This window comes from Eschrichtius robustus, chromosome 12 (genome assembly GCF_028021215.1).
Source record: "Eschrichtius robustus isolate mEscRob2 chromosome 12, mEscRob2.pri, whole genome shotgun sequence".
In the NCBI taxonomy this organism is placed as follows: Eukaryota; Metazoa; Chordata; class Mammalia; order Artiodactyla; family Eschrichtiidae; genus Eschrichtius; species Eschrichtius robustus.
In genome coordinates, this window is record NC_090835.1 from 4,554,054 (window position 1) to 4,568,358 (window position 14,305).

The window sequence follows — 14,305 nt, forward strand, 5'->3', positions numbered from 1 at the left end:
TAGCCTCCGTCGCATGTAGCTTGGATCCCTTTTCTCAATTCACGTATGTGGTGAAAGTGAGTTGGGAAGTTGCCTGTGCTCTCGGTGGGGAAACTGAGGCACAGGGCCACCCAGCAAGGCGAGGGCAGACTGAGTCCGACTCCTTTCCCTGAATCTTTCCTTTAACCGATGAATGGCCATAATATTTGTATTTTAAAATAAAAAAGAAAACCGACAGGGAAATGTCAATGTTGCATTTTCAAGGTGTCTTTTTATAGTAAAGGTGGAAAAAAAAATCCTCAGGCGGTTTTAAACTGGCATGCAGTGGGTGGGTGCCCGTCGTCAAGAAGGCATTTTCTGAACCAATTTAGGGGCTGAAATGCTGGGTGGAGGTGGAGGGAGATAAGCTTCCAAGATGGGCTTTCCATTTGGAGTTGGCCTGGGGGCTGGGAATGAGCTCCCTGCGGCCGAGGGTAAAAGCAGAGACACTTGGGGGCACTTAGGAGAGGGGGCTCTGGCGGGGTTGGCTGGGATGACCTTCTAGCCTAGAGAGACAGACACATCTTGGGCCAGGAGACGGTTAACATACCTCCCTGCCCTGGGAGTGTCATCAGTCTCGACTGCCAGGTACGTGAGGGTAGAGCTGATGGTGAGTCCTGTTCTCCTGCCCGTAAGCTGTGTGACCCAGGGTGAGTCACTTACCTTCTCTGGGCCTCATGCTTTCTCACTGTAAAATGGGACAGTGTCTCCTTCTGAACTGAAGTCTCCCACGAAGTGCCCAGGAAATGGCAGGTGGAGGTATGAGTACCAGGAGAAGAGAAATACATCTGAGAAAAGTGTGCTCAGTGTGTGGAACAGCCGGTGGGGCAGGGAGCGCTCAGAGGAGGGAGGAGATGGGACCAAAGCAGGCCCTGAAGTGAGCAGGGGTGGGCGAGACAGAGGGGTGAGGCGCGGGTGTGTCGGGTGCCTCCCAGCCCGAGCTCAGCGGCCGGGAGGCACAGGCTGCGGAGAGAGCCGCCGGGCGCCGCCGGGCGCCGCTTCTGTTAATGGTGAGACGCTGCGCATCTGGTAGGCCTGAGGGGTGTGCAGATGCTGGGTGCCCTGTCAGCTCTCTGGGGCTGAAAAATGACCACGGCCACCCTCCCAGTTCTGAGCAGGGACGCTGCATCGGGCCCTTCACCTTCGCCAGTGTGTTTGCTCTCACAGCACCCCACCCCCACCCCGTGAGGCAGGAAGTGCTGTTATCCCCAGTTTTACAGATGGGGAAACTGAGGCCCAGGGTCCCACGCAGCTGGCTAGTGGCGTAGGGACCTGCAGACTGGCTGTCTGGCTCTGGAGTCTGCCGTGGGTGACCGCTGGTGTCAGCTGTGGGCTCTCAGCTGGGGGTTTTGCAGTTACCCCCCAACCCCGCAGAGATTTGGGTGGAGCCCTTTGTAGAAAACCCCCTCTGGGGCAGCACCTCCCAGCAGGCCCCGGATGGAAGCCGGGATGGAAGCCGGGAGCTGCCGCTGCAGTGACTCAGTTCCTGAGCCGGCTGCGGCTGGCTAGGGTATCTGCAGAGGCCCTGCCACAAGTGGGGGCTGGGGCTGAGGGGGCCTCCTGAGGAAGTCAGGGAGGCAGGGAGTCACTTAGTGACATTCATCTCTGAAAATGTGATTGTGACCCCCTGGCCCTTTGGGTGCGTGAATGAGAGATGTGGTCAGTTTGAATGACTTGACAAATCCCTTTCAACCCTGACCCCAGCCCTGGACCATGCTGTGTACTGGGGCTGGGCAGGCCGCTGCCTCCCCTCCAGGGCAGCCCCTCACTGTCCAGCGTTTGCTAGGAGGGTGGAGGAGCCGTCATGGCCCTGGCCATGCCCACCGTCAAGCCTGCCACACCCACACACGCCCAGAGTGGTGGACGGGTCAGTGCTGGACCCTGGCACCAACTCCCTGGATTCAAATCCTGGCTCCACACCTCCTCCCTGGGGCCTCCAGCAAGTCACTTACCTTCTCGGGGCCTCCACTTCCCCATCTGTAAAGTGGGCTCAGCATAGACAAGAACCGGGACCCCTGGAGTTCAGCGGAGGCCGTGGGTGAGTTGGCTCAGCCCCTGCAGAAACACCCTCTACAGGAGTCTCATTTACTCACTGCCACGGCTGCCAGTTTTCATGGAGATTAAGGAAACAGGCCGGCTTCCGGGTTCTGGTTGCTGGAGGGTGGAGAACAGACACAGTGTGTATGGAAGAGGAGCATGAGGGCCTGAGCCCATGGGCCTGAGGGATCCCTTCCCATTTCTGGGCCTCAGTTTCCCAGTCTGAGTTGGGCTGTGGGGTGGCAAGAAAGCCCTCACTCTGCCACCAGAACTGCTCGCATTGGCATCATTATTATTATTATTGTTGTGTCTTGGGAACTTATTCTGTGTCAGGCAGTTTGCAAAAGCACTTGACGTATAATGCGTATCTTTTAATCCTGCCAGCAATGGAATGGGGTGAGTGTTATGCTAAGTCTACAGGAAGGGGAAACAGAGGCCCACAGAAGATAAGTGACTTGCCTGAGGTCACACGGCGGGTAAAAGGTGGAACAGGTGTCTGGTGTCAGAGCCTGTGCTGATCACCTTTACTCCCTGGTTCCTCTGAAAACGCTGACCTAAGGGATGTGAGCCAAAGAGGCCCTCAAGGTCACAGTGATGGGGTGAATGGGTCCGTTTTAAAGTTGAAGAAATTGAGACCCAGGGATGTTCTTCCCCTGCTGGGGCTGCAGTGGGGAGTAATGAGAACTTACCAGTGAGGCCAGCAGAGCTGCCGAGCCCCGTGCCCAGTGTGGTTCCAGGCTGGGGCCAGGTTCCCCGGGTGCAGGGCTCCTGTTCCCCACAACTGCAGCTGTCTCCACCTTTGCCCACCAGAGCCCAGACCTCCTGGGCACCATCTCCTGCCTGTCTGTGCTCCTGGTGGAGGGTTCCCTGGAGTGTGGCAGGGAGGGGCTCAGCTCTGTTACATGGCAGCCCGTTAAAAGGCATGAATCGGACCCTGCCCCTATCCTCCAGGAGCCCCAAGACAGTCGGGGAGGAGTTCAGGACAGAAGATACGCCAAAGCAGAGCTGAGTCTGAGGGACTCAGGGAAGGCGTCCTGGAGGAGGGGGGTGTTGGAGCAGGACTTTGACAGATGGGGCTTGGGGAGGCCGTCCAGGCAGAGGCGAAGGCTCAGAGACGTGGTAGAACATGGTTTGGGTAGCAGGCAGAGATGAAGCTGAGAGCATGTGAGGTCTGGGGTGCAGGCCGAGGATTTGGACACTGTCCTGTGGGCTGCAGGGAACCAGTAAAGGCCTGGGGGAAGAGTGAGACACAGTTGATCTGGTTCTAGAGGAGACCCCGTGGCTGCTGGCCCACATTCGTCCTGCCAGGTGCTGGCGGGAGCAGGACGCTCTCTCCTGGAGCCCCCACTGGGGCTGGACCAGGTGACTCCCAAGGGGCCCTCCAGCTCTGCCAACGGTGTGGGGATTGCCATGGAAACCAGCTGGTCCCCAAGTGGGGACAGGCCCTGAAAGTCTCCTGGCGCCAGCCACGTGGATTTGGATCCCGGCTCCCCCCAGAGCTCGCCTGTTTTCCTTCTTTCCAAAGCCTGTGTTGAGCCAGGGCCGAACCCAGCAGGCTGCCTGGAAGGGCCCCGCTGCCCCGCCCACTCTCCCGCTGCCGCTGATCTCGATGCCGATGCCACCGAGATCGGCCGGGCCAGTGAGGCTCGCCCCACCCAGTCCACCGTCCTTCACCCTGGAACACGACAAATCACGCGCTGGAGGAGGGAGGAAGCTCACAGCTCCATTACGAGGCCCAGCGAGGCCCCAGTGGGGCGTTAATCACGGTGCGCTTTCTGTTCTGATCGGTAAATAATGGGGGGGGCCGTGGGCAGAGGGCTTGAAGTGGAGGCCAGGCCCAGGAAAGGAGCTAAACAGCGATCGGCGGTCACCTCCACCCCCCCCCATCCCCCTCTCAGAGCTCGTCCACCGTCTGTGTTGGAGGTGATTGAACCCTCTGGAAGTGGCTAGCTCCTTGATGGGCCCCAGTATCCCCAGCTTGCAACCCAGGGCCTTTCCAGCTCCACATGGCCAAACTCCCAGCAGTTGTTGGCTGCACCCGACAGAGCAGGGGGCGGAGAGACTGTGGATTAGGACGAGGGTACTGGAGCCAGCCAGCCTAGGTTTGAGGCTCACCTCTGGCTAGTCTGGCTGTGTGACCCTGGGCAAGTCACTTTACCTCTCTGTGGCTTAGTTTCCTTTACCATAGAGTAGCAGCAACTTATGAGGATCTGGTGAGGGTTCAGTGAGGTTATACAGGCAGAGGTCTCTGCACAAAGTAAACCACTGCTGCTTATTATTGTTGTGTTACTGATTCCAATGTGTTGCTACTATTATAAAGCTGTCCCTTCCCCACGTGGGGGTGGTCTCTGAACTGGGACATTGATAGCTAGAGAGAGGGCCCCATGTCACCTCCATGTCTCCAGCACATGGGACCCGGCCCAGAGATGTTTGCTTGGGAGCCCCTCAGCTGCGGTCGGTCACAAGCCGTTGTCAGATGACTCTGGGACCGAGGCCAGCACCCCCAGGGGATCGGGAGGAGGGTGTGAATTCAGTCTCCAGGGCCCCTCAGCCCCAGGAGGAGGAAGGCCTGGTGTCCCCAGGAGAGCCAGCTGCACTCTCAGCTTCTCCCGGCCTGCGTCCCTTCAGGGGAAGAAGCTGGGACCGAAACTGTTCCAGGGTGAGGAGGGGCTGGAGCTGCTGCGTTCCGCCTGCCGCCCCTCCCCCGCTGGAGCTGGCGGGAAGGAATGACCCCCACCCCACCCCCCCCCCCGCCACCCGCGCCGCCCCGGCCAGGGAAGAGTCCTGGCTGCCCATCCCACACTGTGCTCCTCTGGGACCCGGGGGGAGGGCTGGAAACGGGGCCAGGCTGGGCCAGAATGAGAAACAGCTTCGAGAAGGGGGAGCTGAGTGTCTGGGGGGCCGTGTCCAGCTAACAAAACAAGGGCTGCTTGAGTCAGCGGCTGCGGCAGCAGTTCCCAGGCAGGCCCCGAGCAGAGGCACCCCAACCCCGGGCGAAGGCAGCGCTGCTGATGCAGCCTCAGATGCTTGAGTTCGGGGAGTGGTGGAGCGGCTGGTCCCAGGGGCCCTCCTGTCCTCGGGCGTCCCCGAGCCTCTGCCCAGTGGCCTGCAGAGATCATTGGGAATGTGTATTGAGCACCTGTGGTGCTCAGTACTGAGGGCTGCCGTGAGCTGAGCCTCTGTAGTGGGTGCAGTTATTGCCCCCATTTTATAGGTGAGAATACTGAGGCTCAGTGAGGATGGGGCAGCCCACAGTGAGTTAAGAGCTATAAGACTTGGCACATCAGGAGACTCGGTTTCTCTGTCTGTTAAATGGGAACCCAACGAGAGTGTGTGCTCCATGCCTGCATGCAGCAGGTCTTCAGTCTAGCCCGGCCTCTGACCTCAGCCTGGGGCTGTCCCTCCAGGCTGTGTTCTGTTTGGCGGCAGGGTCGGGAGTGCCAGTTGTGGGTGGGTGGACACATCGTGCTCAGGGCGGCCTGGCTGGCTGGTCCACACGGCCCTTCCAGGTGGTGCCCAGCTGGCCTGGACGGCCTCAGTGCTTGGGCTGGGCGATCCACCTCCTCCAGAGAGAGGGTCAGGGAAGCCAAGGCAGGCCCCTCTGAAGCTGTGGAAGGGTGCACGCAAGCTGTTCTGCCCATGGCCATTTGTTGGTTTTTCCTGCCTGATTCAGGCAGCCTGGGACCAGGAAGAGAATTACTGCACTGTGTGTCCTGAGGAAGCCTCTGCTCCTCTCTGTGCCTCAGTTTCCCCAAAGCACTGCTTTTCCCCTCCCACTCAGAGCCAGGCCTGCTGACTTGTTCTCTGGCCTGGCTGGCCATTCTCTCCCCCACTGCCCCCCACCTCCACCCCTTCAGGAAGTGAACATCTTGATCACCAACTGGGAGGTGCTGGTATTTCCTTTCTTGGCAACAGGCAGGCAGCTTCCTCCTTGGTGTGAGGGCCATTGCCAGAGGCCCCCCAGAGCTGAGTCTGTCCTGCCCCCTCCCAGGACCGGCATGCGGTAGGCCCAGGGCTCTTTTCATGCCTCGGTTTACCCTCAGCGGAGAGGTCAGCTCAGTGGAGCCGTAGCCCAGTAGCCGCCGTGTTTCGAGAGCGCGCACGGGCTGAAGTGGTTGGGTGGAGTTTGGGTTTGGGAGTCGCAGGTGTGGTTTCAAGTCTGGGCCTGACCTGTGCCCTTGGAGACCTGGAGAACACTTCCCCCTTTAACCTCAGAGCTTCGGGAGAAGGTGGGGGGAGGGCTTACTCACCCAGGCTCTGCAGGAAGCAGAGTTTAGTGCCCTGTTTCTAGGCCTGGCTTTTGATGCTGTGCCTGTCAGACCCCCATTACTGCCCTGCTGGCTCCCCGTTCTCCAGTCCTGGCCCCTCCTCTCCTGTCCACGCTGAGGGAGAAGGAGCTGGCCAGGACAGGGGTTGGGGGAAGCCACAGAGGGGCATGCCAGGTCGAGCAGGGCCTTGAGGGCCCAGGAGCAAATTTTGGGTTTATGCTGAGGGCACTGGGGATCTACTGAAGGCTGTTGAGCTGTGGGAGGGACACAAGCCACTTTGCATTTTTTCTTTTTTTTTTTTTAAAACAACTTTTTAGTTTGGAATAACTTTAGATTTACAAGAAAGTTACAAAGATAGCACAGATAGTTCCCGCATACCCTTCCCTCCCTTCCCTCAGTTTTCCCCACTGCTCAGATCACACGTTATGACAGATGCGACATATATTTGTCAAAACTAAGAAACCAACATTGGTATCTTACACTCAACTAAACTCCAGAGTTTCCTCCACGAATGTCCTTTTTCTTTTCCGGGATCCCACGTCGCATTTAGTGCTTTGCGGTTGTAAGAGCTCTTTTTGGCTGCTGTGGAAGGGTGAGTGGGAGGGGGCTCAGTGCAGCCCCTAGCCCGTGTGGTGAGCGGCAGGCCGCCCTGCAGTCTGCTGCTTAATACCCCAAAGTGATTGGTGTGCTTTCAGCTCCTCGGCAGTGAAATCTCACTTTCCCGGGATCGGGGTTCGGTAACAACCAAAAACTTGAGGCAGGAAAGTGCCCTCACTTCCCAAGCGCAAAACCCCGACAGCCGGTGTAGTCTACACCTGGGGCGGAACCGCTGGGTCTTGTAGTCTGCCACTGACGCCTCATCCTGCTTGGAGTGCCACCTGCGGTGGGGCTGAGGTTTGGTGGGGTCTGCAGGCAGGAGGCGGGAGGCTGAGACGCCAGGCTCTGGAAGCTCCTGCTCCAACTGGCTTCCTGGGGAGAGAAAGTCAACACAATTACAGTTGGTAGTGAAATCAGTATGTCGGAGTTCCAGTGGGAGAGTGGGCAGAGCTGAGCTTTGGCCCCCGGAGGCAGCCAGCGGAGAGAGAGGAGGTGTCCTGCTCCTAGAAAAGAGCTGAGACCAGCAGCCACCTGTTGCTCATCCCATTTTAGAGAAGGATCAACTGAGGTTCTTAGAGGAACCAAAAGTAGCAGCCAGGTGCTGCCTGGCACTGAACACTTGGCTCCCCCGTGTTGTCACACGCACAGTTGACATACAATTGACCCATACTTTTCCTTCCGTTCTCCAGCGCCCAGCATGGCAGTGTTGCTCTCATTGTTTCTTCTTTTTTATGTGTATAAATTTATTTATTTATTTATTTTGGGCTGCATTGGGTCTTTGTTGCTGCGCGTGGGCTTTCTCTAGTTGCGGCCAGCGGGGGCCACTCTTCATTGTGGTTTGCGGGCTTCTCATTGCGGTGGCTTCTCGCTGCGGAGCATGGGCTCTAGGCGCGTGGGCTTCAGTAGTTGTGGCGTGCGGGCTCAGTAGTTGTGGTGCATGGGCTTAGTTGCTCCAAGGCATGTGGGATCTTCCTGGACCAGGGCTCGAACCCGTGTCCCCTGCATTGGCAGGCAGATTCTTAATCACTGCACCACCAGGGAAGTCCCTCTCATTATTTCTGCTTGGAAAGGAAGAAGCTGAATACAGTCATTCACACTTTAGTCAAAATTAGTTTCCTTTCTTTAGTAAACACTCACCCCAGAGCACAGTCTCCACCCTGGAAAAGCTCATGCATATGCTACCATTCTACCATGAGAAACGAAGGTGGTGACCAGCACAGTGCTGTCACAGAGGGCTGGAGAGGTTTTTTTGCAATTGCATCTTGCAAGCTGGCTGAAAACTTGCTGCCTGGGCACGCCTGGCAAAGGGAAAAGCGTGGGTCAAGAGGAGGGGAAATGGAGGGCTCAGAGGTATGAGAAGGGCATTGGCTACTGAGGGAACAACATCATGAAGGTTCAGGCGCCCCAGGAGGAAAGTGTGGCCACGTTTGAGAAACTGCGGAGATTGATGTGGTCGGAGCTGAGGGCGGGGCAGAGGAAGAAGTGAGACTCCAGTCCTGAGCAGCCGGCAGGAGCCAGATCACAGAGGCCTTGAATGCCAGGCTTTACCCTGAGGATGGCCAAAAGCCAGGGAGGGGCTCTCCAGTCTTGTGCTTGGGAAGGTGGCCCTTGTGGGTTGGAGGAGGCCACTGTGAGAGTCCAGCCCTCCCCCTGATCTCAGAGGAATTCGTGTTTTGAAAGACCAACGCTGAGTGAGACTGGAAGGCGGGCTGGTGCTGATGGAGGGATTTCAGGCCGTGTCACACGGTCAGGGCAAGCAGTATTTTGGGCCTTGGAGCTGACTGCCCCTGGAGACCGGGTTCGGCTGAGGGCACACCCGGGACGGTCGCCAGTTCCCCCGAGCCCACTTTCCCCCTTTCCCGGGCCACATCCCCCAACAGCGGAGGCCTTTCCCGCCTGCCCAGTGGACGTGTGTCTGGCTTCCGTTTTCGAGTCAGTTGTAGCCTTGTGATTTCCCCTGGTGGCTGGGGAGCCAGCTTCTTCCCCCTCAGAGCACAGATCATGCAAAGCAGCCAACGGGTTACTTCTCCTTTAAAAATTTTTTTAAATTTTATTTTTAGAATAAGAAAAAAAAAGTCAGAGGAAAGGCTTTTTAGAGAATTCCTCCAGTGCAGAATTAATGGCTGTGAGCGTCAGGGCGGGCAGGCGAGAGCTAGATTCCCAGCCATTCCCGCCTCATCCTCTCTGCACCCCCGGCCCACAAATCACCCTGATCTGGGCGCCTGGTCTGGCTGTTCCCAGGACCCCCCATTCTGGCTGGCTGGGGACCCCCCCTTCGCAGGGCCCAGTGCAGAAAACCCCAAAGTTGTCACCCAGGCCCTCCAGGTGTCCCCTTCCTGCCTTCCCACCCCTCCCAGAGCTCAGGGAGGAAGCGCCTGTCCCCTGGGCGAGGGTTTACAATTTTAATTTTAGAACAACGTATTATTAAATGGCGCCAGTAATCCACAGATTTCAGTGAAGAAAAGTTATACAACCCCTGGGAAAAGCGTCCTCATGACAGGTCTTGGGCCCAGGTGCCCGCTGTCCTGCCTGCTCGCTGGTGGCGCCATCTCATCTCTTCCCTGCAGCCGCAGGATTGCGGGGGGTGAGACCAGGGCTGGGAGAGGCCGCTGGGGAGATGGGCCAGCAGCCTCCTTCCAGGGCCGGCCCCCAACTGGGGCACAGAGGTGAACACAGAGGATGGGTCAGGCAGGGTAGTCTGAAGCTGAAAGATGAGGAGCCAGTGATCAGACAGTCTGGGCAGTGGCATTCCAGGCAGAGGGACTGGCACAGGCAAAGGCCCTGTGGCAGGACCCAGCTTGGACTGTTTGAGGGACAGAAATGAGGCTGGTGTGGCTGGAGTGGAGGAGTGAGGGCAAGGATGGGATGGGATGGGCCCAGAAGATCCCAGGGGCCTGAAGGCAGGGTTTAGGATTCAAGGTTTATTCTCAGTATCGTGTAAACCATCGGAGGGTTTCAAGCAGAGGAGACCTTTGTACCTTTTTTTTTTTTTTAATTTATTTATTTACTTATTTATTTATGGCTGTGTTGGGTCTTCGTTTCTGTGCTAGGGCTTTCTCTAGTTGCGGCAAGCAGGGGCCACTCTTCATCGCGGCGCCGCGGGCCTCTCGCTATCGCGGCCTCTCTTGTTGCGGAGCACAGGCTCCAGACGCGCAAGCTCAGTAATTGTGGCTCACGGGGCCCGGCTGCTCCGCGGCATGTGGGATCTTCCCAGACCAGGGCTCGAACCCGTGTCCCTTGCATTGGCAGGCAGACTCTCAACCACTGCGCCACCAGGGAAGCCCGAGACCTTTGTACCTTTAAAGGGCTCACTTGGCAGCTGTGTTCAGGGGGAAATGTTGAGGGCAAGAGTTGGCCCAGAGAAGAGGGGCCTGGAAGAGCCTCCTCGGTGAGAGGATGGCTGCCTTAAGGTGGTCCCAGGTGGTCCAGGTTAGAAAGTTCTTGAGGTAGGCATGATTTGCCCCCAAATTCCACTTTATAATAATAATTTCAGTGACTGTCATATCTGAAACAGCGATAGTATCAGTTGACACTCCTGGAGCATTTACTGTGAGCCACGCTCCGTGCCAGCGCTTTACAATGAACTGTCGTATCCGAGTGCCTATGAGGGAGGTGCTGGAGATGCACCCATTTTATAGTTGAGTAAACTGAGGCTCAGAGGAGTGAAGCGACTTGCTCCGGTCGCTCCTGGCCATCCTGTGGAAGGCCACCCGGTCATGAGTTGTGGCCCAGGGCACTCCGCAGCCCCACCCCATCGCTGGGCTCAGGGCTCAGCTCAGTTTATTTTCCCAAGAATGAAGGACCTGGTATTTATGGTTTGCTTTTGAAAACTAGTTGAGATTTTGTACAAAACCCATGCGGGCACATCATCAGTGGCTTTGGCTTGCAAAAAGCACAGATAAGGGGAAAAAAACCTCTCTCTAAAGCCGTGCCCTAAAGCCAGTTCTGCTGGCCGCTTCAGTCCTGGTGGCATGATATTGCAGCTGGTGACCTGGAGCAGGCCACATCCCCTCTGAGCCTCAGTTTCCCCATCTGTGACATGGGACCTCAGAGGGCTGCCAGGATTCAGGGAGTTGATGCACAGGCCCGGTACAGGGTCAGTTCCCAGTAAACGTGGCCTGTATTACGTTTGCTGTCGTGACTGTTACTTTAATGTTTATGTGCCAGTTTTACCAAAAAGGCCCCATGACGTCCTGGGACTTTTCTCAGCCAGATATCTTTCTTCATAATCAGTGCAGATTTGTGGTGTCTCCCAGGGCTGGGGTGGCTCTCCTAGATGATGTACTCAATCCTCGTGGACACTGAGGTTGTGTCGCCCAACCCCCGCTCTTCTAAAACACCCTTGTGTCTGCATCCTTGTGGATTTGCACAGTTGTCTTCTGAAAGGCACTTCCTGGAGGCCTGTGTTGTACTTCTGTGGCGATTGCAGAAGAAACCTTTGAAAGAACCAACAAAACTCAGAGAAAGGTGGAAAAGGTGGGCGCAAGTCCAGGGAATGGCGGGGACTGGGGATGCCAGCGCGGTTTTCCCGCTCCTGTGAGGTGGGGCTGATGTGGATGGCAGGATTGTGCACTTGGACACACCTGGCCTCGGTTTGCCCATCTGTAATGTGGGCAGATGAAGGGATGTGTGTTGGGAAAGGAGAGAGGGGCCTCAGTTTGGGGAGCCCTCAACCTGGGTCTGGTGAACTGCTGGGAATTTGGGAGGGGCTTGCTGGGGTCAGAGCAGGGGCCTGGGGGGAGGAAGCCCCATGATTGCTGTGGAGACCTCGCCGGGACAGGAGGGACACCTCTTGGGTGTCGGCAGGTAAGCTGGGGCAGAGGCTGGCCTCCCTGGGCCTTCTTGCCTTCCTCACATGACTCCTCCTGTCCAGCTCCTGCATGCCTGGAACGTACCCATCTCCTTGGGGCAGCTCCGTGACTGAAGCCAAGGGCAGGGGTCGACCTGGGCTCAGAGACGGGGTCCTGCTTATGTTGGGGCCTGAGCCCAGCGCTGGGCATACAGAACCGGAGCAGGACTTTAAAAGCACTGTTGCTGAGGCCGGAGACCACAGCCGGCTGTGTGGGCAGGGAGCTGGAGAAGGTTCCGGAGCCGAGGTCTGACATGAGTCTCTCTTCCAGCTGCAGCCGGAACAGCTGGACTGCGGGGCCGCCCACCTGCAGCACCCCCTATCCATCCTGCAGCCCCTGAAGGCCTCGCCCGTGTTCCGAGCCCCGGGCCTCTCCTCCGTGGCCGTGGCCAGCGTGGGCAACTACACGGTGGTCTTCCTGGGCACAGTCAGTGGCCGGCTGCTGAAGGTAGGGCTGGGCCTGGGGGGGTCCCCGGGGGGGTAGAGGGCAGGGGTTGGGGGGAGGGGCCCACGGGTTATAAGGCGGCATCTTCCACGTCTGTTTCTTCCACTCTTGCTCACAGCACTAAGTGCCCGTCGTGCAGAGGAGGGATCCGGGGCTGAGAGGGGGCCCTTCTCTCAGGGCTCCAGGACGGGGGTTTTGAAATCGGGTGGATCTGAGTTCAAGTCTCTGGGCTCTGCCACTTGCAGACTGTTTGACCTTGGGCAATGAACTTTCTCTCACCCGGCTTCAGTTTCCCCATCTGTTAAGGGCTGCACTTTCGGCCTCTTGAGACTGTTGTAGGGCTTTGAAGGGGCGGGGGGGAGGCCACAGCCTGGCAAGTGGGGACTCTCCCTCCCGTTTCCTCCTCCACTCCGTTGGCCGCCCTCTGCAGATGCCCCAGCCCGAAACCAAAGTGACTGGTTTCTGGAGATAATGATGCCTGGCCCTGAGTTGCCTGGAGCTGGGAAGGGGTGAGAGGAATCTGGTTTCCCCACTTAGCGGCCTCCAGGTGAGGGCGTGCACCTGCCCCCCAGGCACCTACCACACCCTGCCTGTCCGGAATGTCAGCCACCTGGCATGCCTCCAACTGGCACCAGGCCCTGGCCTAATTGATTCAGATCCGATAAGATAATCCAATTCCCTCAGTTCCCCGGGCAGACGCCACAGGCTGGGGGTGAGCAGTGGGGGTCGGCGTCCCAGCCCACCTGGCCCCGGACCCTAGCGGGCCCACTGACATCTCTGGGGGAGATGCCGGGCGTGGGAGCAGGGAGGGGACAGGGGTCCTCCTCAACCTTCAAAGCTTCCGTTGAGGGTCCGCAGACAGTGGGGCTTGTGTTTTGGGGTCAGGTACTCGGATGGGGATCCTCGCTCCTCCCCTCCCAGCTGTGTGACCTGGGGTGGTTACTTCTCACTCTGAGCCTCAGTTTCCCCATCTGTCCAGGACTCTCCCCCACCCCCACCCACGAAGCTGCAGTTATTAGGCACCACTGTCTACCCAGCCTCAACAGGCATGTCACGGGCATCATCTTGTTTAATTCTCACATCCCTTCATGGGAGGCAGAGCCATTTCACAGATGAGGACGCTGAGGCTCTGAGAGGGGAAACAACTGCCCCAAAGTCACACAGCGAGAACCGGGATTGAATTCAGGTCCAGTCAGCACAGAGCCGCCCCACCCCTCAAGCTGGACCTCTTCACCCTGCGCCGTGCTGGGTCATCTCCCGCCCACTCTTGTCCAGCTTGGGGCTTAGATCGTAGCACCCAGCCCAGGCCCCAGAGCACACTAGGTGCTCAATAGACTGTTTTGTTTTTTTGGTTTTTTTTGGCTGCGTTGGGTCTTTGTTGCCGCGCACGGGCTTTCTCTAGTTGTGGCGAGCGGGGGCGCTACTCTTCGTTGCGATGCGTGGGCTTCTCATTGTGGTGGCTTCTCTTGTTGCGGAGCGCGGGCTCAGTAGTTGTGGCTCGCGGGCTCTAGACCGCAGGCTCAGTAGTTGTGGCGCACGGGCTTAGTTGCTCCGCGGCACGTGGGATCTTCCCGGACCAGGGCTCGAACCCGTGTCCCCTGCATTGGCAGGCGGATTCTTAACCACTGCGCCACCAGGGAAGTCCCATCAGTAGACTGTTGAAGGAGTAGAAACATGTCTGCTGGATGCCTGGGGGTAGGAATGGGGCCAAGCTGCCCGGGACAGACTCTGCCAAGAGGCCACTTGGGACGAGGGATGTTGCAAGGGCAGGGACAGCCTGTGGGAACCTGGGGAGAGAGTAATTCCAACTGGGTGTGTGGAGGGCATCTGGGAAGCCCTCCTTTTTGTTGGAGACCTTGGGAGGACAAATCTTGGTCCAAGGGGGAGAGGGAAGTGTTCCAGAAGGGAGCACAGCATGGGAAAAGGCTCAGAGGCTGGGATGTTGAGTCGGGTTTAGTGGGTGGGGATGAGGCTGGTGGAGTAAGCTGAGATGGATTGTCAGGGCCTTGAATGCCAGAACAAGTTGATGCCGTAAGCAGGAGGAGCCATTAAAGGTTTTGGAGCCCACCGAGGAGGGCTGGGTGGTAGGAG

The 14,305-nt window shown here is 57.9% G+C and overlaps 1 protein-coding gene across 2 annotated transcripts in view; it reads left to right on the forward strand.

The window, feature by feature from the left end:
• PLXND1 (plexin D1) overlaps positions 1 to 14,305 on the forward strand; it is a 52,679-nt gene that overhangs the window by 5,634 nt on the left and 32,740 nt on the right. For both annotated transcript variants that reach the window (XM_068557232.1, XM_068557231.1), the window contains exon 2: positions 12,041 to 12,217. In XM_068557232.1, coding sequence (XP_068413333.1) covers positions 12,041 to 12,217 — 177 coding nt within the window. The remainder of the gene's footprint in view (positions 1 to 12,040; positions 12,218 to 14,305) is intronic.